Genomic DNA, 27,983 nt, shown 5'->3' on the forward strand with positions numbered 1-27,983 from the left:
GATTTTATTAAAATATAGTTAATTTATAATGTGTTAATTTCTGCTGTGCAGCCAAGTGATTCAGTTATACACATTCTTTTTTATATGCTTTTCCATTATGGTGTTTCACAGGATGTTGAATATAGTTCTCTGGGCTGTACCTTAGGACCTTGTTGTTTATCCGTCCAGTATGTAATAGTTTGTCTCTGCTAATCCCAAACTCCCGATCCTTCCCTCCCCACCCCACCCCTGCCTTGGCAACCACAGTCTATTCTCTGTGTCTGTGAGTCTGTTTCGGAGATATGTTTCATAGATATGTTCATTTGTGGCGTACTTTAGAGTCGACATACAAGTGATACTATGTGGTATTATCTTTCTCTTTCTGACTTCACTTGTGGCTTCCCTTGTGGCACAACTGGTAAAGAATGCCCCTGCAATGTGGGAGACCTGGGTTTGATCCCTGGGTTGGGAAGATCCCCTAGAAAAGGGAAAGGCTATCTACTCCGGTATTCTGGCCCGGAGAATTTCATAGACTCTATAGTCCTTGGGGTCACAAAGAGTCAGACACAACTGAGCAACTTTCACTTCTAACTTCACTTAGTATAATAATCTCTAGGTCCATCTGTGTTGCTGTAAATGCCATTATTTCATTCAGAAATATATTCTTGAATGCAAAGCTAAATCACGGTGTTTCCTTGTGTATCTGTTGTGGAACAAAAGTGCTCAAAAGTTGGTCAGGCTAAGGTTTTCCTCAATAGAGGTCGTGTTCTTACTATTGGCAATGCTGGTGATAGTAACTGTGACAGTTCTTTTTTAAAATAATTCCCCCATTATCTCCTTTAAATCTTATAGCAAAACTGCGAAGCAGGTTTTTTAATCTCCTTCTTTTTTTTCTTTTGGCTGCACCAAGCATCTTGTGGGATTTTAGTTCCAGGTCTGGATTCTAGGCCTCAACAGTGACAGCATGGAGTCCTAATAACTCTACCACCAGGGAATTCCCTTAGAAAAAAGGCTGGAAAGCTCCGGGAGGTAAAGTATTAATAGCTTCTTCTGTTTGGGATGTGGGGCATTTGAACTGGCCTCCCTCAGTCTCCATAGCTGGTGCTCTTGTCTGTTGCACACACTGCCTCTTGTGGAGTTGGGGTTTAGTAGAGACTCTCTCTAGAACCCTGCCTACGGCACCCCAACAACGGTTTTCATTTTATAAAAATTTAGACATTGTCTTTATTTAAATTGCACATCACTATTAGAAGTTCATACAAAAGAAAATATAACTAAAATATATTAGCTAAAGTATTCCTAAAACTTCTACACATTTCAGAGTCCAACTCTTCTGTATCACTTTTTGACTTCAAGTAGTTGAGGTCCCTGTGTTTCTACCCATGTCGTCTTCTCAGTATCTAATTATTGAATAAGTGGGTAAATCTGATATTTTTATATTATAACTATAAAGAATTTTATAATATCAAAATGTTTATATTGAGTTGGCTGAAAAGTTCATTTAGAAAGCCTGAATAAACTTTTTGGCCAACCCAATATTAAATTGGTTTCATATTCAAATTGTAGGACAACTCAAAGAGACACTAAGGAGCATTTTAAAGTTTTCCTTCATCTGAATTTCATTTCATTTTAAAAAAATGAGTTAATTTATTTTAACTGGAAGGTAATTACTTTACAATATTGTGGTGGTTTTTGCCATGCATCGACATGGATCAGCCATGGATGCACATGTGTCCCCCACATCATGAACCCCCTCCCCCTTCACATGAATTTTAAATGTGAGTTTTTTCTCAGGTTTCAGTCTGTGAGCTCTTGCAGAACAACAAGTCCTATCTTATCCATTTTTATTCTAGCTGCTGCTGCTGCTACTGCTAAGTCGCTTCAGTCGTGTCCGACTCTGTGCGACCCCAGAGACGGCAGCCCGCCAGGCTCCCTCGTCCCTGGGATTATCCAGGCAAGAAGACTGGAGTGGGTTGCCATTTCCTTCTCCAATGCATGAAAGTGAAAAGTGAAAGGGAAGTCGCTCAGTCGTGTCCAACTCTTAGCGACCCCATGGACTGCAACCCACCAGGCTCCACCATCCATGGGATTTTCCAAGCAAGAGTACTGGAGTGGGGTGCCATTGTATTCTAGCAGCATCTGGCAAATAGACAATAAGTATATGACTACACTTATTAAGAATGACTCCACACTTACCAACTGTGAAGAAAGTAAAGATGATATTGCTAACCAGGTTGGTAAGGAGAGGTTGACTGCAGTATCGAGAAGATCTGGGCCTACAAATCAATATACCAGCTCATACACTAATTGATTACTTATTAGAAGAAATCCACACTGTTAACATAAAACCAGAAGGTGCTGACCCTTGAATTCTAATTGTGGCATGAAGTTCATTTGGCTCCAGGCAACTCACTTCTCTTAAGAACCTTTGTTCTTTACCATGACTGCAAATTAGTGCTAGCATCAATGATAATATTGAGTTATGAATATTCTTAATGCTGAGAGTTATTAATATTCTTAATTTGTGGACAGTCTTCACCATTTTTTTTTTCCTACTTTAAAAAACTATTTTATTTTTGACTGCGCTGGATCCTCACCGCGGCTCTCGGGCTTTCTTTAGCTGTGAGAAGGGGCTGCTCTCTAGTTTCAGTGCACGGGCTTCTCCTCCAGTGGTTTCTCTTGTGGAGCACAGGCTCTAGGCACACAGGCTTCAGTAGTTGCAGCGCGTAGACTCAGTAGTTGTGGTGCACAGGCCAAGTTGCCCCGTGGCATGTGACCCAGACCAGGGGTCAAACCTGTGTCCCCTGTACTGGCAGGCACATTCTTAACTACTGCACCACCAGGGAAATCCTACCATTTAAAAAATTCATGTTAATTTGATATGTTGGTGAAAAAACATTTTGTGGAAATTCTGGCCTCTAGAGTGAGGAAATACACCCTACATCTTAACAGTAGTACACAAACCTCTCCTAGTAGAAGCTGGCAAATTTGAATTAGGCAAATTACAAGGGGTGTCATAGTTTCCAGTCCTTCCCTATCACTTAAGTGGAATCTCAGTTTTCAGATTTTTTAAAAATTTTCTTATTTTTAGGACTGCAATTTATTTTAAATGTATAAAATTGCATTTGTTTCATTTGACCATTGAAAAAGGTATTAACTGACTTTTTTGGCCAAGATGGATTTCTGACATAGAATCAGAAATAACAGGTCAAGTCATAATCTGGTCGAGTGTGCCCGTGTCGCCCTCAGCCTTGGAGACATCAGCTAATGTTAGGCTGTTGGCTCTGGTCTCTTGGGCATCCATAAAGTGAAACATTCGCACCCTAATTGTCTGCCATTTAAGGACTTCTTATTACTGGAAGTAGAACTTTTAACCTGTATGACTGCTGGTTAAAAGTTAAACTCTGTCTGCCCAAATCCCAGCTCTCCTCACTGGACTGAGAGTTTTGACTTTTCAAAGAGGTGAAGCAGGTGACTGCCATTGATAATAGGGGCAAAACAATGGGGCAGGCTGCATTTAAGCACATAACAGGAACAGCAGCGGGCACCCGAACAACCTCACAGGTAAGACATGCATGCTGAGCTGCCAGGTGTGGAGGTGGCTGGAGAAAGAACTTACCTTAGCAGAACATAGAACTGGAGGGTCAGAATGGTGATGGCAAACAGGAACACTGTCACTTGGCTGCATGGAACACAGTGAGTTACATTGTACATTATTGTTTCAGTGATATGAATGGCTTTAAGAAACCAAATTCAGGTTCTGTTTCATGGTAATGTTACGTCAAACCACAGAAATAAAATTTTAAACAGAGCAAAGATGAATTGACATCCATCCCATTAGGACAAAATTGTCTAATGATACTACAGTAAGGACAATAGTTAGCATTTATCGAGTTCCTACTATGTAGCAGGCGGGCTTTCCAGGTGGCACAGTGGTAAAGAGTCCTCCTGCCAATGCAGGAGATGAGGGTTAGATCTGTGGGTCAGAAAAATCCCCTGGAGAAGGAAATGGCAACGTGCTCCAGTATTCCTGCCTAAGAAATCCCACGGGCAGAGGAACCTGGTGGGCCACAGTACATGGGGTTGCAAAGAGTTGGACACGACTGATGAGGCACATACTATGTAGCAGGCACTGTGACACTGGTCTCTAAGGAATCTTGAGAACCTTGATTTAGTTACCGTGGCTGTAAATGCTGAAAGACGACCCACAAGCAATAAAAAGAGTTATTACTGTTCATAATTAGCAGGGAAATGTGTCACATTTTAAATTTACTTTTTCGCTTAATATGCATACAGTTCAGGACTTCCTTGGTAGTCCAGTGGTTAAGAATCTGCCTTGCAATGCAGGGAACACAGGTTCGATCTCTGGTCTGGGAACTAAGATCCCACATACTGAGGCACCACAACTACTGACTCGAGCCTCAATTAGAGGGTCCAAGCACCTCAACAAAGATCTCATCTGTCCCAACTAAGACCCAGCACAGACAAATAAGTAAATATATATTTTTAAAAATGCACACAATCCTATGAGATGAGACTGTGGTTTCCTATCTTACAAATGAAGAAACTGAGGCTCAGAAAAATTAAATGTCTTATCTCAGGACAAACACCTGATATAGTAAGCGGTAAAGTAAAAGTGTAAGTGTTAGTTGATCAGTTGTGTCTGACTCTTTGGGACCCTATGGACTGTAGCCCGCCAGGCTCCTCTGTCCATGGAATTCTCCAGGCAAGAATACTGAAGTAAGCGGTAAAGCTACAGTTTGAACCAGGTCTGAGAGTCACGAGATAACCTGGAGTAATAGGCAAGTTTGGCCTTGGAGTACAGAATGAAGCAGGGCAAAGGCTAACAGAGTTTTGCCAAGAGAATGCACTGGTCATAGCAAACACCTTCTTCCAACAACACAAGAGACAATTCTACACATGGGCATCACGATATGGTCAATACCAAAATCAGATTTATTATATTCTTTGCAGCCAAAGATGGAGAAGCTCTATACAGTCAACAAAAACAAGACCAGGAGCTGACTGTGGCTCAGATCATGAACTCCTTATTGCAAAATTCAGACATAAATTGAAGACAGTAGGGAAAACCACTGGACCATTCAGGTATAAACTAAATCAAATCCCTTACGATTATACAGTGGAAGGGACAAATAGATTCAAAGGATTAGATCTAATAGAGTGCCTGAAGAACTATGGACAGAGGTTCATGACATGGTATAGAAGGCAGTGATCAAGACCATCCCCAAGAAAAACGCAAAAAGGCAAAATGGTTGTCTGAGAAGGCTTTATGAATAGCTGAGAAAAGAAGAGAAGCAAAAGGCAGAAGAGAAAAGGAAACATATACCCATATGAATCAGAGTTCCAAAGAATAACAAGGAGAGAGAAGAAAGCCTTCCTAAGTGAACAGTGCAAAGAAATAGAGGAAAACAATAGAAAAAGACTGGAGATCTGTATTAAGAAAATTAGAGATATCAAGGGAACATTTCATGCAAAGATGGGCACAATAAAAAACAGAAAGAGTGTGGACCTGAAAGAAGCAGAAGATATTAAGAAGAGGTGGCCAGAATACATGGAAGAACTAAACAAAAAAGATCTCAATAACCTAGATAACCATGATGGTGTGATCACTCACCTAGAACCAGACATCCTGGAATGTGAAGTCAACTAGGGCTTAGGAAGCATCACTACAAACAAAGCTAGTAGAGGTGATGGAATTCCAGCAGAGCTGTTTTAAATCCTAAAAGATGATGCTGTGAAAGTGCTGCACTCAGTATGCCAGCAAATTTGAAAACTCAACAGTGGCCACAGAACCAGAAAAGGTCAGTTTTCATTCCAATCCCAAAGAAAGGTAATGCCAAAGAATTTTCAAATGACCACACGATTGCACTCTTCTCACATGCTAGCAAAGTAATGCTCAAAATTCTCCAAGGAAGGCTTCAACAGTACATGAACAGAGAACATCCAGATGTTCAAGCTGGATTTAGAAAAGGCAGAGGAACAGGAGATCAAATTGCCAAGATCTGTTGGATCATAGAAAAAGCAAGAGAGTTCCAGAAAAACATCTGCTTCTGCTTTATTGATTACATCAAAGCCTTTGACTGTATGGATCACAACAAACTGTGGAAAATTCTTCAGGAGATGGGAATACCAGACCACCTTACCTGCCTCCTGAGAAATCTGTGTGCAGGTCAAGAAGCAACAGTTAGAACCAGACATGGAACAATGAACTGGTTCCAAATTGGGAAAGGGGTACATCAAGGCTATATATTGTCACCCTGCTTATTTAACTTGTATGTAGAGTACATCATGCAAAATGCCAGGCTGGATGAAGCATAAGCTGGAATCAAGATTGCCTGGAGAAATATCAATAACCTCAGATATGTAGATGACACCACCCTTATGGCAGAAAGCGAAGAGAAACTGAAGAGCCTCTTGTTGAAAGTGAAAGAGGAGAGGAAGAGGCTGGCTTACAACTCAACAGTCAAAAAACTAAGATCGTGGCATCCAGTCCCATCACTTCATGGCAAATAGATGGGAAAACAATGGAAACGGTGACCGACTTTATTTTGGGGGGGCTCCAAAATCACTGCAAATGGTGACTGCGGCCATGAAATTAAAAGACACTTGTTCCTTGGGAGAAAAGCTATGACCAACCTAGACAGCATATTAAAAAGCAGAGACATTATTTTGCCAACAAAGATCCATCTAGTCAAAGCTATGGTTTTTCCAGTAGTCATGTATGGATGTGAGAGTTGGACTTTGTAAAGAAAGCTGAGCGCCAAAGAATTGATGCTTTTGAACTCTGGTGTTGGAGAACACTTTTGAGAGTCCCTTGGACAGCAAGGAGATCAAACCAGTCAGTCCTAAAGGAAGTAAGTCTTGAATATTCATTGGAAGAACTGATGCTGAAGCTGAGGCTCCAGTACTTTGGCCACGTGATGCGAATAACTGACTTACTGGAAAAGACCCTGATGCTGGGAAAGTTTGAAGGCAGGAGGAGAAGAGGGTGACAGAGGATGAGATGGTTGGATAGCATCACTGACTTGATAGACATGAGTTTGAGCAAGCTCCAGGAGTTGGTGATGGACAGGGAAGCCTGGCGTGCTGCAGTCCATGGGGTCGCAATGAGCTGGACATAACTGAGTGACTGAACTGAACTGAGAGTCCCAACCACACCTTTATGCTATGTTAGCCCTCCCTGCGGTTCACACTGGGTAACTCACATTGAGTGAGTTAACTGCCCACCACAACTTACACAACGAAATAAGGTCTGTGGTTACTGCTCAAACATTTTAAAAATTCTTTTGAAATTACATGTACATAGCTTCCATGCATATAGGAAAATCTTCCACCTTAACTAGTAGTCCTCTTTCTTCACTGTAAACTGTTATTCACCTTCTTATTTATTTTATTAATTGGATTTAGCACTGAATGACTTTAGGGCACTTGTAGGAATCAGATCTCCCCTCCAAAGACAAAGGTTTATCCCCAGTGAAGATACTCAAAACAATAAGCAATTTGAAAATATACCCCCAGACTATTTATTTATTATTTTGTTTTATTTTTTGACATGTGAGATTTGAAGCTTGGAGTCTTAACCCCTGGAATGCCAGGGAAGCCCCCCTCACCTCCAAACTATTTGAAGCAGTGGCACACAGAGCTAAAATAGAGTCTCGGGTTTAAGGTTACTAATAAAAGCATTAGTGTCCCTTTGGCTTCCCTTGTAGCTCGGTTGGTAAAGAATATGCCTGCAGTGCAGGAGACCCAGGTTCAATCCCTGGGTTGGGAAGATCTCCTGGAGAAGGAAATGGCAACCCACTCCAGTATTCTTGCCTGGAGAATTCCATGGACAGAGGAGCCTGGCAGGCTGCAGTCCATGGGGTGGCATGGTCGGGCTTGACTGAGCTAACTAACATGCTAACTAACTAGTGTACCTTTAGAGCTGTAAATCTGAAGAGTTGCCAAGTCAATCCCTTTAGCAGTCGGGCAACATAGATTTAATTGTACTGAGCATTCTGAAGTGTGACAAGAAAACCCAGTTTTTTTTTAAGTTTATGTTTTAAAAGCTGACTTAATGTTTCCAAAATGTTTCATTAACGTTTACACATCAGTGTTTTTGAAACTTAGTAATAATTTTAAAATTGAAAGTAATTTTCCTTAAACCTCCAAGCATGTTAGTCGCTCAGTGGTATCCGACTCTTTGCAACCTCATGGACTGTAGCCCGCCAGGCTCCTCTGTCCATGGTATTCTCCAGGCAAGAATACTGGAGTGGGTTGCCGCACCCTCTTCCAGGGGATCTTCCTGACCCAAGGATCGAACCTGGGTCTCCTGCATTGCAGGCAGATTTTTTACCATTTGAGCCACCAGGGAAGCCCTTAAGCCTCAAGACAGCCCCAGGAAGAAATGACCTTTTTGCCACAGTGGGCTGGGGAGGGACACTTACAGCCTGAGCTGGTGAGATCTTGGCAGCCAACAGTGCAAGCGATAGGCTGAGTGAGCCAGACAGAAGTGAATCATGGTGACCGGGTCCCTGAGCACCTGGAGCAGGGCACGGAGGATCCAGAACAGTCCTGTTAGAGCTTCCAGACCTCTTCTCCACCTGCCAGGGCCTCCATCCATACACACCAGCCCTGCGAACACTGGGGGATGTGGAGGAAGTTCTCTCCAGGGGAGAGGGACAGGTCCTAGTCCTTTTAAAGCCACTCTAGGCTATGATAGGAGCTCCCTGTAACTTGATTCTTCTATGGCTTTAAGGGTCTGAAGTCTAAAGCTGGCTGTGTTAACAGTGAATTAGTAACACTGAGCTGGATATTTGAGACAGGTCACCAATGTGAAAAGAGGGAAAGCTTCCTTTAGGCTGAGAGATCAGCTTTCCTTTCTCAGCCCTTCCCCTCGGGAGGACCTGGAAACCTGAGCCCATCCCCAAGGGCAGGGGGAGTGCTTCAGGCTCTTTCATCCTTCCTTCTCTGAATAGCGAGCAACTCCGTCCCTCCGGGACCTGCTCAGTCTCCCTGGAGAGTGGTACCTGAAACTTGAACCAAGGCTGGACTCCAGCTGAACCCAGAGCCTCCACCAGGGTCCTTGAGAGCATGCTCAGTAGCTGGCCAGACACCCTAATTTCCCTGTGGGCCCAGATCAGATCAGATCAGTCGCTCGGTCGTGTCCGACTCTTTGCGACCCCATGAATCGCAGCATGCCAGGCCTCCCTGTCCATCACCAACTCCCAGAGTTCACTCAGACTCACGTCCATCGAGTCAGTGATGCCATCCAGCCATCTCATCCTCTGTCGTCCCCTGCTCCTCTTGCCCCCAATCCCTCCCAGCATCAGAGTCTTTTCCAATGAGTCAACTCTTCGCATGAGGTGGCCAAAGTGTTGGAGTTTAACTTTAGCATCATTCCTTCCAAAGAAATCCCAGGGCTGATCTCCTTCAGAATGGACTGGTTGGATCTCCTTGCAGTCCAAGGGACTCTCAAGAGTCTTCTCCAACACCACAGTTCAAAAGCATCAATTCTTCGGCGCTCAGCCTTCTTCACAGTCCAACTCTCCCCAGACCACCCAATAATAGCATAGGTGCTTTGTTTGCATGGGTATGAGGTGGGGCAGGTAACGGGTGGGCAGGGGCAGTAAGCCCCAAGTGAATTCTGGTGTCATCCTCGGGATGATAATTGAAAGGTACATTTAAATCATTCTAACCCATGAACTCTTTTTTAATGTTGTGTGGCACATTATTGACCCTTCTCCCCTTTATTTCCTCTTCACAGTTAGCAGTGTCCCTGTGATTCTGGCCACTGTTTGGAGTAGACCTCAAGTATTTATTGAATACATGTTTCCTAATTTCCATTCCCACTGACTGTACTTAAACTGAAGTTCTCATTACTTTTAACTGGACTTCCTATCTTGCTTTGCCCCTTCCAGTTAATCCGATAGCATCCCTGACATCAGTATTATCACTTCCTCACAAATAATAGCTACCATTTATTTTGACACTGTACCAGGCAATATGATCAGTGTTTTGCCACATCATGCCATTATCTCTATTTTACAGATGAGGACACAAAGTTAAATGGTCAGGTCAGGATCATACAACCATTTGCTGCTGTTCAGTCACTAAGTTGTGTCCGACTGTTTGCAACCCCATGGACTGCAGCACTCCAGGCTGCCCTGTCCTTCACTGTCTCCCAAAATTTGCACAGATTCATGTGCCTTGAATTGGCGATGCCATCCAACCGTCTCATCCTCTGTCACCCTTTTCTCCTCCTGCCTTCAATCTTTCCCAGCATCAGAGTCTTTTCCAGTGAGTCAGTTCTTTGCATCAGGTGGCCAAAGTACTGGAGCCTCAGCTTCAGCATCAGTTCTTCCAATGAATATTCAGGACTGATGTCCTTTAGGATTGACTGGTTTGATCTCCTTGCTGTCCAAGGGTCTGTCAAGAGTTTTCTCCAACACCACAGTTCAAAAATATCAGTTCTTCTGTGCTCAGCCTTCTTAATGGTCCAACTCTCACATCCATACATGGCTGCTGGAAAAACCATAGCTTTGACTCTACAGACCTTCATTGGCAAAGTGATGTTTCTGCTTTTTAATACGCTGCTTAGGTTTATCATAGCTTTCCTTCCAAAGAGCAAGCGTCTTTTAATTTCATGGCTGCAATCACTATCTGCAGTGATTTTGAAGCCCAAGAAAATAAAATCTGTCATACAACCATGTTACACCATCACCTTGTTTTTCTAAAACCCTGTTGTCATGCCATTGCTCAGAAACCTTCAGAGTTTCTTGTTATCTATGGAACTGAAGTTGCCATTTCTCAGCTGCTCAGTTAGGAGGGCTCATTTCCAATCTACACAGCCCCAGTTTACCTCCCAATTTTCTCTTTGGTGCTGGAGAACTTAGGAGTCAGGATACCTGAATTCTAGCCCTGGGTCGCCACTCAGTAACTCTGTCCAATGAGAGCAAAAAATCAGAGCAAAAGTAAGTTGGTCAACCTAGCAATTTGGTCTGAACACTATTGGGCTATAAATAAATGGTCCTTATGCAGGTCTTTGAGTGTTGGCAAGACTTAGGAGCACACAGTGAGGGGTTTTATAGCCTTAATTTCCAATTCATTTTCAACTCATTATTTCTTCTTTGAGATGTTTGTAATAGTGGAGAATTAGATAAACCTAAATGACTAATGATAGACGATTAACTGAAAAAACTAAATATGTAGCAATAGGTTATTATTTGGAATAAAGTAAATGTCCTTGGCCATTCTTTTTCTTTTTGGTGAAAATTAAATGATAATGTGCATGAAATTAGTTTATAAGTTGAGAAGTATCCGGTAAATGTTGGTTTGTTTGTGGTCATTCACTGTATTTCTACATTAATCGTAAAAATACTTCAGGTTCTACAGGTGATTCCCCAAAAGTTCCCAAAGCGCTTTGAGCATTTAGGCATCATTGGAATTATCTTTGTAAGTGCTCATAATTATTATTTTGAAACATAATTTGATATGTAAGAATATTTTAAACTTCACAGTAGTGAAGGTATTTTATTTATTGATCGTTAATAGAGTGTTTGTTAAAGAAGTAATTAGAACCGGTACTTCCCTGGTGGTCCAGTGGTAAAGAATCTGCCTGTCAATACAGGGGACCCAGGTTCAGTCCCTGTTCTTGGAAGATCCCACATGCTGCAGAGCAACTCAGTTGGTGCTCTAGAGCCCATGCTCTGCAACAAGAGAAGCCACCACAATGAGAAGTCCTCACGCTGCAACTAGGAGTAGCCCCCACTTGCTGCAACTAGAGAAACCCTGTGCATAGCACCAAAGTGCAGCCAAAAAGAAATAAAAATATTTTTAAAAAAGAAGTAATTAGAAATGAGTGATATGAGTTGGAAAGGTTCACCAAGTCCCTCTGCTCAATACTCTGTAATAACGTAAAGGGGAAAAGAATTTGTAAAAGAGTAGATACCTGTATATGTATAACTGAATCGCTTGACCGTACGCCTGAAACTAATGCAACTTTGTTAACTATGCTCCAGTATAAAATAAAAATCAAAAAAAAGCAATAATAGAAAGTGTGAGTTTATTTTTAAGACATATTTGGGTAAATTCCTCCTAATTAAAAAAAATTAAATTTTAAAATAAGTTGGCATGCATTACTTCAGTAGGGTTTTGGAAGGATCAAATGGAATAATCAATATCAAGAAGAGTTTGTCAATTGTAAACTGTTATTCAGTTGAAAGTGATACTATGACCTTGTTGACTAAGAGGAAAAGTACAGTTTTGAAGGACGGGTTGTTGGGGAGTTATATTTGATGGATAATAATGTCATTGTGGGGCTTCCCCAATGGCTTATCAGATAAAGAATCCACCTACAGTGCAGGAGACACAGGTTTGATCCCTGGGTCGGGAAAATCCCCTGGAGGAGGAAATGGCAACCCACTCCAGTCTTCTTGCCTGGAGAATTCCATGGACAGAGGAGCCTGATGGGCCACAGTCCAGAGGGTCTCAAAGAGTCAGACACGACTGAGCGACTAGACATAGTGGCACACAGCACAGTGTCACTGTATCTGCTAACCATGGCCACAATAGTGCAGTCACAGCACCATTAAGCTTTCAGTTTTGCTTATAAGTCTAGGCCCACCTTGTGGGCCAGCTGATCCAGGCTCAGCTGATCTCACCTGACTGCTTGTGCTTCTGGGCAGGTTGAGGCTTGACTGATCTAGGATGGCCTCGGCCAGGCAGCTGGCGATTGGCTGGCTGTCAGCGGGAGGACTGTCTCTGTCCTGCAGGTTCTGTCATCCTCCAGCGTGCTGGCCTGGGCTTGTCTTCATGGAAGGGCAGGAGTCCAAAAGAGAATGGGTGTGCACAATGCCTCAGAGCCCTAGGATCAGAATGGGCATGTTTTCCCATGTGCCACGTTATTTGGGCCAAAGCGAGTCACAGAGGGTGGAAGATTCCATTCCTTTATGAAAAGAGCTATAAATTCACATTTTAAAGGAAGGGTGGGGAAATGGAGCCATTTTTGCAATTCACCCAGCGTAGTCACTGAAGCCAAACATTTTTTCCATCTGTTTGGTTTGTGGATTTTTTGTTAGTGATGTTTTTTGTTTGTTTCTTACTTTTTGACTGCAGCATGTGGGATTTTGGCTCCCCAACCAGAGATTGAATCCGAGCACGCTGCATTGAAGTGCAGAGTCTATCACTGGACCGCCAGGAAAGTCCCTCCATTTGCTTGAAATGAGTATGTGGAAGGACATCAAAAGACTTGAACTGAACTTACTTTCTTTTTCCTTTGTAGGCAATAAGAGAAGTGTCAGAGTTTTCCATTTAGATCAACAACTTCAAATTCTCAGCATGGAGAACTCAGAGAAGACAGAAGTAGTTCTCCTTGCTTGTGGGTCCTTTAATCCTATCACCAACATGCACCTCCGGCTGTTTGAGCTGGCCAAGGACTACATGAATGGAACAGGTAGGAACAGTAACCAGCAGCAACGATGGGGTTCAGGATACACTGCCATAAAATGTGGCACCTTGGCCTGTTGGACATTTTAAGCTGGAGGATTTTGATGAAACAGCAGAAGCAAGAAGGTCACTCTGCCCTCCTCCCTCCACCCCTCTTCCCTGAAAGTGAAAGTCCATGGAATTTTCCAGACCAGGATACTGGAGTGGGTAGCCTTTGCCTTCTCCAAGGGATCTTCCCAACCCAAGGATCAAACCCAAGTATCCCGCATTGTAAGCGGGTTCTTTACCAGCTGAGCCACGAGGGAAGCCTATGAAGCAGACCGTAAAACATTCACACGACAGATGCCCTCCCTAAACTCAGAGAAATGGAGCATCCTTATCTATGAAGACAAAGGAATGCAAAGCAGACAGGCCTTGTTGGATTCCCCCAAGCTCCTACACTTACCTTGTATTCTCTGTTGTTCAGTCGCTCAGTCTTGTCTGACTCTTTGTGTCCCCATGGACTACAGCACGCCAGGCTTCCTTGGCCTTCACTGTCTCCTAGAGCTTGCTCAAACTCAGTGTCCATTGGGTTGGTGATGCCATCCAACCATATCATCCTCTGTCGTCCCCTTCTCCTCCTGCCTTCAATCTTTTCCAGCATCAGGGTCTTACAATGAGTCAGCTCTTTGCATCAGGTGGCCAAAATATTGGAGCTTCAGCTTCATCATCAGTCCTTCCAGTGAATATTAAGGATTAATTTCCTTTAGGATTGACTGGTTTGATCTCCTGCACTCTTTGCTCTATCATATTTCCCCATGACTGTTCACTCTTCATCAAACCTAGCGTAAGAATACTTAGGTTTAACTGTGTCTTGGGCTCTTCATTTCCTTATTAAGGTTCCCATGTCACATAAATCTTACATTAAGTTAATTCATATGCTTTTCTCCTGTCAATCTATTCTTTGTCAGTTTACACCCAGCCAGGGACCCTAAGAAGGTCAAAGAAAACTTTTTCTCTCCTGCATATACACAGATTCATTTTGTTTTGTTATGGAAATAATCATGCTATGTGTTGATAGATGGATGAGTGTGCCAACTCACTAATAATCAGGGAACTAAAATAATAGAGTGATATTTTTCCCATCACCTTGACAAGAATTTTTAAAACCTGATAATGTCGAATATCAGGTGCTGGGAAGGAATGGGCTCTTGGATATTCAATGGATTAAGGCTTTTTACAAGGCAGTTTTGGGCATGACTGATCAACTAACATACACATAAGACAGTTTGGCAATATCAATCAAAATTTATTAATAAACTGCTGATGAATGGGTGGTCTGTTTGATGGGTATGAAATTTCAGTTGGGGAAGTTGAAAGAGTTCTGGAGATGGATTGTAGTGATGGTTGTATAACATGTCACAATATTGTACACTTAAAATGGTTTAAATGGTAAATTTTATGTTACGTCTATTTTACCACAATTAAAAATAAATAAATAAACCTGTATCATTGTTTAAAAAAAAGGAGGAGGGGATCTGTGACTATGAAACCATATTGATGATACTATTTCCTGTACATAAAATCTAATCTGTTATACCTTACGTGAAGTCTAATTCTTTACCCCAGGAAAATATAAAGTTATCAAAGGCATAATTTCTCCAGTTGGTGATGCATATAAGAAGAAAGGACTCATCTCTGCCTATCACCGAGTTATCATGGCAGAACTTGCCACCAAGAACTCAAAATGGGTAGAAGTTGACACATGGGAAAGTCTTCAGAAAGAGTGGACAGAGACAGCCAAGGTGCTAAGGTAACCATGGTGAAGTCCTGCAGTTCCCGTGTGGGGTCATCACAAGGCTGCGAAGCACATGAACAGGCCTGGGTACCATTCAGCCTTTGTGTCTTTCATTGTGTTTTGAGATGTTTGCATGCTTGTTAACTGTGTACATCCCTGTAAAAGAACAGGAAGTATACTTGGTCTGTCTGTGCCCCTGGTGAAAAAGGTAAAGCTGTAAGATGATGGCACTGTGGTCAGTCTTCTCAAGTATAAAAGACAAAGGCAGATAATTGGGCTTCCCTGGTGGCTCAGGGGTAAAGAATCTGCCTGCCAGTGCAGGAGACACGGGTTCATTCCCTGGTCTGGGAAGTTCCCCTGTGCCACGGAGCAACTAAGCCCAAGCACCACAGCTACTAAGGCCATGTGCTACATTTAGTGAAGCTCATGCTCAGCAACAAGAGAAGCCACTGCAGTGAGAAGCCACTGCACACTGCAGCTAGAGAGTAGCCTGTGCTTGAGAGTAGCCTCTGCTCGCCACAGCTAAAGGAAAGCCCAAACAGCAGTGAAGACCCAGCACGGCCATAAACAAATAAGTAAAATTTTATATATGTACAGAAAGATGAAGACAGGTGATTTAAGGAAGAGAGGCCATTATTCTTGATCACAGAGACCTGGTTTGGACACTACTTCCATGACAGCATATGGGGGGTTGTCACAGATCACTGTGCTCAGGAGTCTGAAACCGTTCCAGTTTAAGGATTCAGAACCCAGAGTGAGTAACATCTAATTATTACTTAATGTTCTCTTGAGTGGCATGTCCCTGGTGGCTCAGTGAGTAAGGAATCTGCCTGCAATGCAGGAGACACAGGAGGTGTGGGTTTGATCCCTGGGTTGGGAAGAACCCCTGGAGGAGGAAATGGCAACCCACTCCAGTATCCCTGTCTGGGAAATCGTATGGACTGAGGAGCCTGGAGGGCTACAGTCCATGGGGTTGCAAAGAGTTAGACACGACTGAGCTACTAAGCAAGCAACTTCTCTTGAGTATAAAACACAAGGGCTTTCTGAAAAACCTTTCTGTCTCATGTCTGTTCTTAGAGATGTCTATTAGAAATGTCTATTCTTTGAACCTTCCAGTTCTAACCATATTAATTACAATTTGGATAGGAAATAGAACCACTCTGAGCATTTTAAACAGAAAGGGACTTTAGGTCTAGGTTGAAAGGGCTGGAGGAGTGGAAGTGGTGGTTTGTTTCAAGATCATGTCCCCTTAACTGCAGCTGAAGTTCAGGAAACTGTTCCTGCTTCTGCTGCCACCAACGCTGCTATTAAACTGTCCCAGTTTCCTAGTGTGGGGGACAGGACAGTGGAATATAGGGTCTGGCTTCCATGCCAACCTGTCAAGGTGCAGAGCCTCCCAAATCTCTCTGCCTCTGAGGACCTCTGGGAGTGATTTCGGGGTGGGATTGAACCCAGCCAGCAAACAATGTCCAGCCCAGTGACTTACCCAGAAGCTTAGCAGGAAGAAGAGGGTGACTTCTGTTCGTTGGCCAGAAGTTCTCCCATCAGAAACCAGGCTCCTGTGTCCTCCTCACCCAGCCCTCTTTGGCTCCAGAGTAACCTTCCTGTTCATTCCGGATTCAACTCAGCCATTCCCGAGGGAAGGGGGTTACAGGCACCAGGGGCCCACAGTTGTCTCTCACACATGTTGCTCCTGTTACCTGGGTAACTGTACCACTGTAAAGCCGTGGGCATCCTGCCAGCCAGAGTGAAGCTGCATACAGATCCTGCCTGTGGGCCCTTCCGCTTAGGCTTCAGACACTTGTCACACCCTCAGACCTTATCCTCAGCATTGAATTCTTCATTACTAGGTTAGGCCATACTCTTTTTAAAAAATATTTATTTTTATTTATTTATTTGGCTATGCCAGGTCTTAGTTAAGTTGCATGGCATCTTCGATCTTCGTTGCAGCATGAGGGATCTTTAGTTGTGGCATGTGGGATCTAGTTCCCTGACCAGGAATTGAACCTGGGTCCCCTGCATTGGGAGTGTGGAGTCTTAGCCACTGGACCACCAGGGAAGTCCTAGTCAGGCCATAATCCTCAGTGGTCAAGGGTGTGGGCTCTGGAGCCAGACTGCTGGGATTCAGATTCTGGCTCTGCCATCTATAAGCTAAATGACCTTGGGCAAATTGGTCAGTGTCCTCCTCTCTCGATAGATATAATAAGCAATTCTGATAGAATGCTGGCAGTACTATAGTTGCTTTATCGTAACCAAAGCATTTACTGGATCTGATTGTTCTTGACTACCTCCTATGTCTAAGAGGCTCTACTAGAAGCTGGGGGTACAAACTCTAAGCCTGTACTTCCTCTCCATTATGGGGATAATAATAATATGACATGGGGGTTGAGAAGATTTCATCAAATCATTCATGCAATGGATTTGGTGTAGTGGTTAACACATAATAAATAATCAGTGTTAACTCTGGTCATTATGACACAGACACATACAGCTTAGGATAGTAATAGCTACCTTTTGCTGTGCTCCCAGGAGTTTCCCTGCTCTCCATTCTTTTAATTTATTTTTTTAGTTTATTTTTGACCGTGCTGGGTCTTTGTTGCTGCACAAGTACTTTCTCTAGTTACTGTGCACAGGCTTCTCTTTGCAGTGCCTTCTCTTGTTGCAGAGTACAGGCTATAACCATGCAGGCTTCAGTAGTTGTGGCACGTGGGATTTAGTCCCTTAGTTCAGTTTCAGGGATTGAACCTGTGTCCCTTGCTCTGGCAGGCGGATTCTTAACCACTGGACCACCAGGGAAGTCCCTGTTGCTTTCCATTCTTGACAGCCAGAGCCCAGGGCTGCTGTGTCTTGGCCAGCATCCATCCTGACCTGACAGTACTGTGTACTTGAAGGTATCCATTCTGAGTAATGGGGCATTGTGTGTACCTGTGGTTACACGTTTTTAACAGCTCCCAACCTTTAACATTGTGTCAGAGGCTCTTAGGCCTCTCCACAGGGATGATATTTCAGTTGAGCATTGTGAGAAAGAGAAATAAATATTCTGTTGCTTTTTTGTTTTATAGACACCATCAAGAGAAGCTGGAGGCCAGTATCTGTGATCCCCAGCAGAACTCACCTGTGTTGGAAAAGCCTGGACGGAAGAGAAAGTGGGCTGAACAAAAACAAGATATTAGTGAAAAGAAATCCCTAGAGCAAACAAAAACGAAAGGTCTGTATGTTTTCCCAGGACTTAGCAATGAGGGCTGTTAAGACTCTAGGGCTGGGCAAGCCCCCTTTGTATTTGCTTTCATATTCAATATGTGTGGGTGCCTGGAAAATGCCCCTTGTTAGTTTTCTTTTCTCTTTCTTTTTTTGTTCTTCCTTTGGCTACATCACACAACTTGTGGGATCTCAGTTCCCCAAACAGGGACTGAACTCACGCTGCAGCAGTGAAAGCCTGAAATGATAACCACTAGGCCACCAGGGAACTCCCCACCCCATGTTAGTTTTTTGATAGGAGAAAAGGAGAGTCAAAGGCTCCCTGAGCTTATTTCTCCTGCAGTAGGTAGACCTGAACATTTGAGGTTCAGGTCTGGATCTCTTTTTGGAAAAGCTGAATCTGATAAAAATTATGATTCCTCAGAAAAACAGACATACACATTTTTTTTTGTCTGCACTGGATCTTTGTTGCTGCACGAAGGCTCTCTCTAGTGGCAGTGAACAGGGGCTACTGTTCGTTGCCATGCATGGGCTTCTTATTGAGGTGGCTTCTCTTGTTGTGGAGCACCAGCTCTAGAGCTCAGGCTCAGTAGTTGTGGCCCATGGGCTTTGCTGCCCCACCACACGTGGGATCTTCCTGGACCAGGGGTTGAACCCATGTCCCCTGCATTGGCAGCTGGATTCCTAACTGCTGGGCCACCGGGGAAAGTCCTACACATTCATTCTGATGCCAGGAGCTATTAAAAAAACAATCCCTGAGGCTCTATTTTCTCTTCTTCCCAGGTGTGCCAAAGGTGAAGCTGCTGTGTGGAGCAGATTTTTTGGAGTCCTTTGGTGTGCCCAATCTATGGAAGAGTGAGGATATCACCAAAATCCTGGGGGACTATGGACTCATATGTATTACTCGGGCTGGGAATGACGCCCAGAAGTTCATCTACGAATCCGACGTGCTGTGGAAACACCAGAACAACATTCACCTGGTGAACGAATGGATCACCAATGACATCTCCTCCACGAAGATCCGGCGAGCCCTCAGACGGGGCCAGAGCATTCGCTACTTGGTACCCGATCTTGTCGAAGAATATATTGAAAAGCATAATCTGTATAGCTCTGAGAGTGAGGAGAGGAATGTTGGAGTGGTCCTGGCTCCTTTGCAGAGAAACACTACGGAAGTTAAGGCATAAGAAATTCTACGGCATGGTATTTTAGACTTCTTTTTTTGGGAATTTGAAACCATGTGGGTGTTAGTAACTAGGGGAAGAAATGGTTATCCTCTTTAATAAAGTTTAACAGTTTGGTAAAATCAGTAGTAAATTAAAGTTAGGTTTATCTTTTTACTAGAAGTTGCTAAGATGAATGTTTTCAATACGTTGTTTTTAGTTTGGCTATGCCATGCAGCATGCGGGATCTCAGTTCCCCAAACAGGGATCGAACCCATGCAGTGGGAGCACAGAGTCTTAACCAGTGGACTACCAGGGAAGTCCACAAATTCCTTTATCTTTAAAACAAGAGATTAGCAGCACTAAAACCAGAGGAACATTCCATCAAACTAAGTACAAAAACAATTCAAAAAGAGCATCCTGACTTTACCACATAAAGAGAAGTGAAGTGCGAAAAGTGAAGTCTAGGAATTTCCTGGTGGTCTAGTGGTTAGGACTCTGCAGTCTCACTGCCAAGGGCCTGGCCTTAATCCCTGATTGGGAACTAACATCCCACATGCTGTGTAGTGAAAAAAAAAGAGAAGAAAATTAGGAGTCCACTTAAGATCCTGACTTAAGTTATGAAAGGAATGAACATTTTATGCATGCCTATTTCTGGGCGCCCCCTCACCCAAGGTGGCCAAACAATTTTTAAAATAATGATCTTGTAAAAGGCATCAGCTGTCTCCAGCTGTGCAGAATACAAGCTGTGAGTGATCTGGAAGACACTTAACACCAGTAGTTCGTTCTCTCTGACACGTCTCAGAAGGCCAGTGAAGCTTTGCTAAGGCATGTTGCCTGCAGCATCACTTTTGGAGGTAGGAAGAGGGGTCCAAGCCCTAGAGTGTTTAGAAAGGTACACTGATGCCCTTGACAGTTAGGGAGCCTCTGCCCTCCATGTGTTATGCACGGATTCTCATTCAAGAGAATGAGAGGTCTCATTCAAGGATTTTATGAAGTGTGAATCCTCTTAGCCTTTACTCATAGCTTAATAAGCAAACAATGAAGGGACATGAGAAATACCACACTGAGTCAGCCCAGCAGTTCCTTTAGCTCAGAGCTTTGAGGCCCTGATGAATGGTTTGTGCAAGAAAGCGCCACAGTCTCAATCTAAAACTCTTGAGTTTTGAAAGACCCTTGCAGTTTCTGTTCCAGCCCCTGTGAACCTACCACTTGTGAGTTTAAGCAGAAAAAGAGTCTGTTTTGTATGCTTTGTTTCTTGTTCTTTTGTATGAACTTTAACCAAAGTAGAAAACTCAAATAATAATTGAAGTCATAACATTATGTTAAAAAGACAAACTTATTATATGATTTGCTACTGATTAAAATTCTGTGGCAGTTTTACCCATTAGTAAAGCACAAACACCAGAAATAGCTTTTTTTAGAGTAGTTTTATGGTTCATGAAAATCATTCTGTGATAGAAACAGGACTGAAGTTAACTTTCTAAAGAAAGTAGAATAATTTACCTTTACATACCTAAAGAGCGCACGCACACGGGAGAGAGAGAGAGAAAGAGCTTTGGTTCCTCCTTTTATATATTTTTTTCCTCCACCTGGGCCTGCCCTATGCAAATTGGGCTTAGCCAGGAGTGCTGTTTGTTCTGCCTGAAGTCTTCACTCTGGTCCTCAGACCTTCCTTTGACCTTCCTTGTCTTTTAGCCACCGCCATTTTGGACTCCTTTTCCCCATTCTACCTACCTAACAATTTCATACTACACTACTCTGGATGAAGGATTTATATCTCTGCAGAAGGAAAAAAAAACACATCTGTGCAGTTGAATAGTCTTATCTGAAGCCACAGTTTTAAAAAGGAAATAAAGTTGGCAAATGTAAATTCTGTGGCTCTTGGCCTCTTTTAATTTTTACTTATTTATGGCTGTGTCAGATCTTGGTTGCAGCATATGGGATCTTTCATTGTAGCATGCAGACTTCTTTCTAGCTGAGCCCGCCAGGGTCAGTAGTGACAGCTCACCTGCTTAGTTGCCCTGTAGCATGTGGGATCTTAGTTCCCCAACCAGGGATTGAACCTGTGTCCTCTGCATTGGAAGGCAGATTCTTAACCACTGGACTACCATGGAAGTCCCCATTCCTGGCTTATTCTTACTGAAGTCAGTGGATCTATTTCTCAAAGACAGAGAAGAGTACAAAGCTTGGCACTCAGTGGTTTCAGTCTCTTAACCTGCTGAATGAATGAAAGGTCATAACCTCAGATCATAGAAATGAGGTTCGTTCCCCTGCTCCTCAGCTTTTTAGAGTTTAAAAGTTGGAGCAATACTGAAAAATAGCAATAGAACTATTGCTAGAAGTCAATGAAGTTATCAAAATTTAATTTTGATTTCTTCTGGAAAACTACACAAGTTTATCTGAAGTATGTCTGAACTGCAGGAAGATTCCAGTGCTAGAAACTTCTTTTCTACTATGAAGCCTTTTCACCTAGATGTGCCCATAGTCTGCTGAGCGTATTGACCTCAGGGCCGGCTGGGTAAGGCTCATAGGGACCCTCCCAGGAGACCTGGTAACAGTGAAATGGTCCTATTGTTGTGGTATTTATGGATCAGCAACTTTGTACATAGAAGGAGCTGCTTGGCTTTTTGTCCCTGTACCAGGATGCTGCTAATGCCACAGCATAATAGCATGTTTCGAGGTCTCCTTTAAGGACACAGCTTCCTCCTTGGATAATGAAACTAGGACAATGAATTTCACAAGGAAATAAATATTAGTAACTGTTGTGGCTTTCATTGAGGAAGAGGGGGAAATGCCATTGTTTATTCTCTATCATGTCTCATGTTTGGATCTTATAATGTGAATTTAGTTTAGGAATTGTGCTGAACTGGTGTATTGTTTGATGCTGGTAGGGGTGGTTGTTTTTTTGTTTATATTCTGCTGCTGCTGCTAAGTTGCTTCAGTCGTGTCCAACTCTTTTCAACCCTACGAACTGTAGCCCGCCAGGCTCCTCTGTCCATGGGGTTCTCCAGGCAAGAATACTGGAGTGGGTTGCCATGACCTTCTCCAGGGGATCTTCCCAACCGGGGGTGTTGAACCTGGGTCTCCTGCATTGCAGGCAAATGCTTTACCACTGAGCCACCAGGAAAGCCTAATAAATACTACAAGTTATTTGTCATGTATCTGAAACTTGACGAATCCTGTTTCTAGTTTATTTTTTGCCACTTCCAGCAACCTTATGGGAGGAACAACCTGAGAGGAGGTATGGAGAAGCCCATTCATGGAGCCAGCCCGACTGAAGTCAAGTGTGTGGGGTGGGATGTGGGGCTCATAAGGAGGGAAGCTTGGTGGGGTCCACATACAGTTTTTGACCTGTTACAGTAGCACCAGCACATGGTGGGGAATTCCTGTCTCTGTTGGACTCCTCCTCTGGGACAATGCCCCCCACTCCACTCAGGAAATCACCTTGGTTTCAGTGCTGAGATTCAGATCCATGTCTGCCTCAAGTGCCTTATCAGTCAATAATGCAGCAGACAGTGTTTCCCAAATCAAGTGAAGTGCCCAAGTTTTTCCAGACCAGTGGGTAACATGACAACAATGACATGTTTTAAAAGTGTTAGGGAAATTTTCAAACAGAATTAGTGATAAAAGTATAATGGGGGCTTCCCAAGTGAAGTAGCTCAGTTGTGTCTGACTCTGCAACCCCATGGATTGTAGCCTACCAGGCTCCTCCCTCCATGGGATTCTCCATGCAAGAATACTGGAGTGGGTTGCCATTTCCTTCTCCAGGGGATCTTCCTGACCCAGGGATCGAACCCAGGTCTCCTGCATTGCAGGCAGACACTTTAACCTCTGAGCCACCAGGGAAGCCCTGGTGATAAAGAACCCTCCTGCTAATGCAGGAAACATGGGTATGATCCCCAGTCTGGGAAGATCCCACATGCCTTGGAGCAGCTAAGCCCATGCGCCACAACTACTGAGCCCATGTGCACCAACTACTGAAGCCCATGCACCTAGAGCCCCTGCTCTGCAACAAGAGAAGCCACCTCAGTGAGAAGCCCGTGCTCCACAACTAGAGTGGGCCCCACTCATTGCAACTAGAGCAAAGCCCATGCAGCAACGAAGACCCAGCACAGCCAAAAAGAAGTATAATAAATCCCCTGTGTATCTAAGTCTTATCCCCAAAATGGGACCAAGCTCCCTGATGGTGCTGCCTCCTTGCGTTAGGAGGAGAGGTAGAGATGAGGGGAAGTTTATTTTATGTCTTTATGCACCATTCTTTCCTGGACCAGTATCAGATTCCATCGAATGCCAGAAAAATGCCTCCACTACAAATGCCCCCTCATCATTCCCGCTCATCACTGTCTAGGAGAAAGCACTGCTCGTCCACAAGTGTAGGACTGCATCTTGGCTCTTAATTTTATGGTTCACTTTGCCAGTATCAAATGGAAGGAAAGAAAGCACAAATTTGGCCAAGTAACATTTGTCTTTCCTTTCCAGACATAGCTTTGGTCCTAGTCAGGAAGAAAGATCTTGGAATTGTAGAGGAGAAGATTTCTCCTCCCATGGGCAAGTCCAATCTATGTCCAATCTACTCCAACATCCATTCAACCCTACCCATAATAGATGGTCCTTGTCCAAATTGGCCAAGAGCCATACCAACCAGCGCAATTGCTGACACTATTATTAGTTATTCCTGTGAATTTCATTTTCAGGCCAACATTTAGAACAATAAGATTTTAAGGATAGGAAGGAAATATGATTTCTCCATGTCCTGTTCCCTTAGTTATCTGGAATTTAAATAGGTTTCATGCTCCAGAAATCTGGTCAGAGTTCATAGGTCTATGCCCTTAAAGTGGTAAAGTTTATCTAATCCCAGGAGTTGATATCATCCCATCATATTCCACCAAAGGAATCAATGTTTTGTACTTATGAGAATCAATAGCCTCATTCTGAGTAATGCAGTGTCACTATGGGCCTTAGGAAGCATCACTACAAACAAAGCTAATGGAGGTGATGGAATTCAAGTTGCAAATCCTAAAAGATGATGCTATGGAAGTGATGCACTCAATGTGCCAGCAAATTTAGAAAATTCAGCAGTGGCCACAGGACTGAAAAAGGTCAGTCTTCATTCCAATCCCAAAGAAAGGCAATGCCAAACAATGTTGATACTATCGCACAATTGCACTCATCTCACACGCTAGCAAAGTAATGCTCAAAACCCTGCAAGTCAGGCTTCAACAGTACATGAACCGTGAACTTCCAGATGTTCAAGCTGGATTTAGAGAAGGCAGAGGAACCAGAGATCAAATTGCCAACATCCGCTGGATCATAGAAAAAGCAAAAGAGTTCCAGCAAAACATCTTCTTTATTGACTACACCAAAGCCTTTGACTGTGTGGATCACAACAGACTGGAAAATTCTGAAAAAGATGGGAATACCAGACCACCTCACCTGCTTCCTGAGGAATCTGTATGCAGGTCAAGAAGCAACAGTTAGAACTGGACATGGAACAACAGACTGGTTCCAAATAGGAAAAGGAGTTTGTCAAGGCTGTATATTGTCACCCTGCTTATTTAACTTCTATGCAGAGTACATCATGAGAAACACTGGGCTGGAAGAAGCACAAGTTGGAATCAAGATTGCTGGGAGAAATATCAATAACCTCAGATATGCAGACGACACCACCTTATGGCAGAAATCGAGGAAGAACTAAAGAGCCTCTTGATGAAAGAGGAGAGTGAAAAAGTTGACTTAAAACTCAACATTCAGAAAACTAAGATCATGGCATCTGGTCCCATCACTTCATGGCAAATAGATGGGGAAACAATGGAAACAGTGACAGACTTTATTTTCTTGGACTCCAAAATCACTGCGGATGGTGACTGCAGCCATGAAATTAAAAGACGCTCCATGGAAGAAAAGCTATGACCAACCTAGACAGCATACTAAAAAGCAGACACGTTACTTTGCCAACAAAATTCCCTCTAGTCAAAGCTATGGTTTTTCCAGTAGTCATGCATGAATGTGAGAGTTGGGCTATAAAGAACGCTGAATGCCAAAGAATTGATGCTTTTGAACTGTGGTGTTGGAGAAGAATCTTAAGAGTCCCTTGGACAGCAACGAAATCAAACCAGTCCATCCTAAAGGAAATCAGTCCTGAATATTCATTGGAAGGACTGATGCTAAAGCTGAAGCTCCAATACTTTGGCCACCTGATGCGAAGAACTGACTCATTGGAAAAGACCCTGATGCTGGGAAAGATTGAAGGCGGGAGGAGAAGGGGACGACAGAGGATGAGATGGTTGGATGGCATCACTGACTCAATCGACATGAGTTTGAGCAAGCTCCAGGAGTTGGTGATGAACAGGGAAGCCTGGCGTGCTGCAGTCCATGGGGTCACAAAGAGTCGGACACGGCTGAGCTGCTGAACTGAATGTCACTATGTGAAAGTGTTAGGCGCTCAGTCATGTCTGACTCTTTGCGACCCCATGGACTGTAGCCCGCCAGGCTCCTCTGTCCATGGAGTTCTCCAGGCAAGAATACTGGAGTGGGTAGCCATTCCCTTCTCCAGGGGATCTTCCTGACCCAAGGATCGAACCTGGGTCTCCTGCCTTGCAGGCAGATTCTTTACTGTCTGAGCCACCAGGGAAGCACTTCCTTGCCTTATGCCCCTGGTTTCCTCAATAAAAATAGCATCTTTCCTCTGGAAAGTTCATAGCCATTCATTCAACAAACATTTAATAATCACTTGCCAGGCATGCTAGGCACTGGGGATACTGTAGAGGTGAATAATATGAACACAGTCTCTACTCTTGACATTTTAATGAAAAAGGTAGTCAGTAAATATTTTAGTATATGTGCTGCTGAAGCAAGCACAGTAGTCAGTAAATAAAGCAAAAAAAAAAAGATAATTATGGACTATGATAATTACAAAGGATATAAGCAGAGTTGTGATGCAGAGTAATTGTATACCGGAAGGTTGCTCTGAAAAAGTGACTCAGATTTTTAGAGAGATTCAAATATTTACACACTGAAGCATTTGAATCTTGGGAGTAATGAAATCTGAATTATATTTCTGAAAAGCTTTCTTGGCTGCAGAATGGAAAATAGTTTGGTTGGATAAGAGTAGAAGCAACAAGCCCAGGGAGGAGGCAAGACATGATGGTGGCTTGGGTTAGGTTGGAAGAACCAACAGGATTTGCTGGTGGATTGGATATGGGTGAGTAGAAAAGGGAAAAATCCAGTGTTTACCTGGCTTTGGATTTAACAGGTGACTAGTGGTACAATTTATAGAGATGAGGAAAGCCAAGGAATAATTTTATGTTATGCTTTCTGCTTTGGATATATTACATTTGAGTACCTTTAGGATATCCAAGAGGCACCTTAAGTGGTGAGAGGTGACACATGAACTTGGTAGTCGAGCTATCTGAGATTGAAACCAGACTCTTCCACCAACTGTATGACCTTGGGTAAGTCACTTAACCTCTCTTTGTCTCAGGTTTTGTCTTTTTCAAATGGAGATAAATAAAGTAACTATTGGAGAGGTAGGATTTTGTGATAAATGATAATACACATAGTAATCACTCAATAGGTGTTGGCTATTAATGTACTTGAGTCTGGCACTCATGTGAGAGATCAGAAATGGACAGATAAGCTGTACACCTAAAACTAACACAACGCTGTAAATCAACTCTACAGCAATAAAAATTAAACAAAAAAAAGAAATGCCCCGTGTCCACAGAACAAAGCCACAGATTCCGTTACCCTCCTCCAGTTTTGTTCCTTCTCCAAACTCCGTTTTCCCAGGTGGTGGGACTGCGTGAGGCCGGGGGAGGGTCCCTGAGCGAGCTAGCACTCAGCATGTGAGGGAGGCCGCGGAAACTCTGCCCAACTGCATCTTACCTCACAGGGCTGGTTTTCAGAGATTCTTCAAGGCAGCAGATGAAATTCTTGCCACGGTTGAGAAATTGACAAAAAGCTTCCATACTATGTACATGGTTCTCTTTCTCTCTCTCTTTTTTACCTTTAAAAAGAAAAACCCAGAAAAACATATCAGATTTGTGTAAATGAGAGTATGCCAACAGGGTGGCCAGTTTTGCTTTAGGTTTTATGAAGGATAATTTGTGACCCTATACACACACACACACACACATCTCCCGAGCCAGCAACAGAACTTTGTTTATACTGCAAATAAATATTATTTTTTCTTTAAAGAAAAAAAAAAGAACAGGTAAGTCTTGGAGCCAGCCTATAGAGATGGTATTTAGGGCTAACGTTATAGGTTACCCCATACCCCCAACACCCACCTCTTTTGCCTTTCTCTACTGTCAAGACTGAAGACTAGATACTAGATTTCCCAGGTTCCCTTGCAATTAGAAGTAGCCTATGACATGGTTTTGGCCAATGAGTGTAAACCGGAATCTGGTGAAGGGACAATG

General features: G+C 43.2%; 1 protein-coding gene and 1 long non-coding RNA gene across 20 annotated transcripts in view; one reads left to right on the forward strand and one right to left on the reverse strand.

Annotated features, from left to right (window-relative positions):
• Positions 1 to 21,433, forward strand: part of NMNAT1 (nicotinamide nucleotide adenylyltransferase 1) — a 29,945-nt gene extending 8,512 nt beyond the window's left edge. For 2 of the 19 annotated variants that reach the window (XM_086344379.1, XM_086344376.1), the window contains exons 3-8: positions 890 to 1,008; positions 1,833 to 2,212; positions 13,262 to 13,432; positions 15,034 to 15,217; positions 18,265 to 18,410; positions 19,184 to 21,433. In XM_086344379.1, coding sequence (XP_086200505.1) covers positions 13,318 to 13,432; positions 15,034 to 15,217; positions 18,265 to 18,410; positions 19,184 to 19,584 — 846 coding nt within the window. In that variant the 5' untranslated portion in view covers positions 890 to 1,008; positions 1,833 to 2,212; positions 13,262 to 13,317 and the 3' untranslated portion in view covers positions 19,585 to 21,433. Of the gene's footprint in view, positions 1 to 889; positions 1,009 to 1,832; positions 2,213 to 13,095; positions 13,433 to 15,033; positions 15,218 to 18,264; positions 18,411 to 19,183 lie in introns of all 19 variants that reach the window. The other 17 variants (XM_086344380.1, XM_086344377.1, XM_086344378.1 and 14 more) reach the window with 10 other exon arrangements.
• On the reverse strand, positions 2,577 to 27,574 carry LOC147356618 (uncharacterized). Its single transcript, XR_015143380.1, has 3 exons — positions 27,448 to 27,574; positions 3,599 to 3,661; positions 2,577 to 2,829 (listed from the first exon to the last, which is right to left on the reverse strand). It is a non-coding gene; the product is annotated as an uncharacterized LOC147356618 (long non-coding RNA).
• Between the last annotated feature and the right edge of the window lie 409 nt (positions 27,575 to 27,983).

The sequence above is a fragment of the Bos grunniens genome, chromosome 16, assembly GCF_055505025.1.
Source record: "Bos grunniens cultivar Pamir isolate PY7600 chromosome 16, Bosgru_T2T1.0, whole genome shotgun sequence".
Lineage (NCBI taxonomy): Eukaryota > Metazoa > Chordata > Mammalia > Artiodactyla > Bovidae > Bos > Bos grunniens.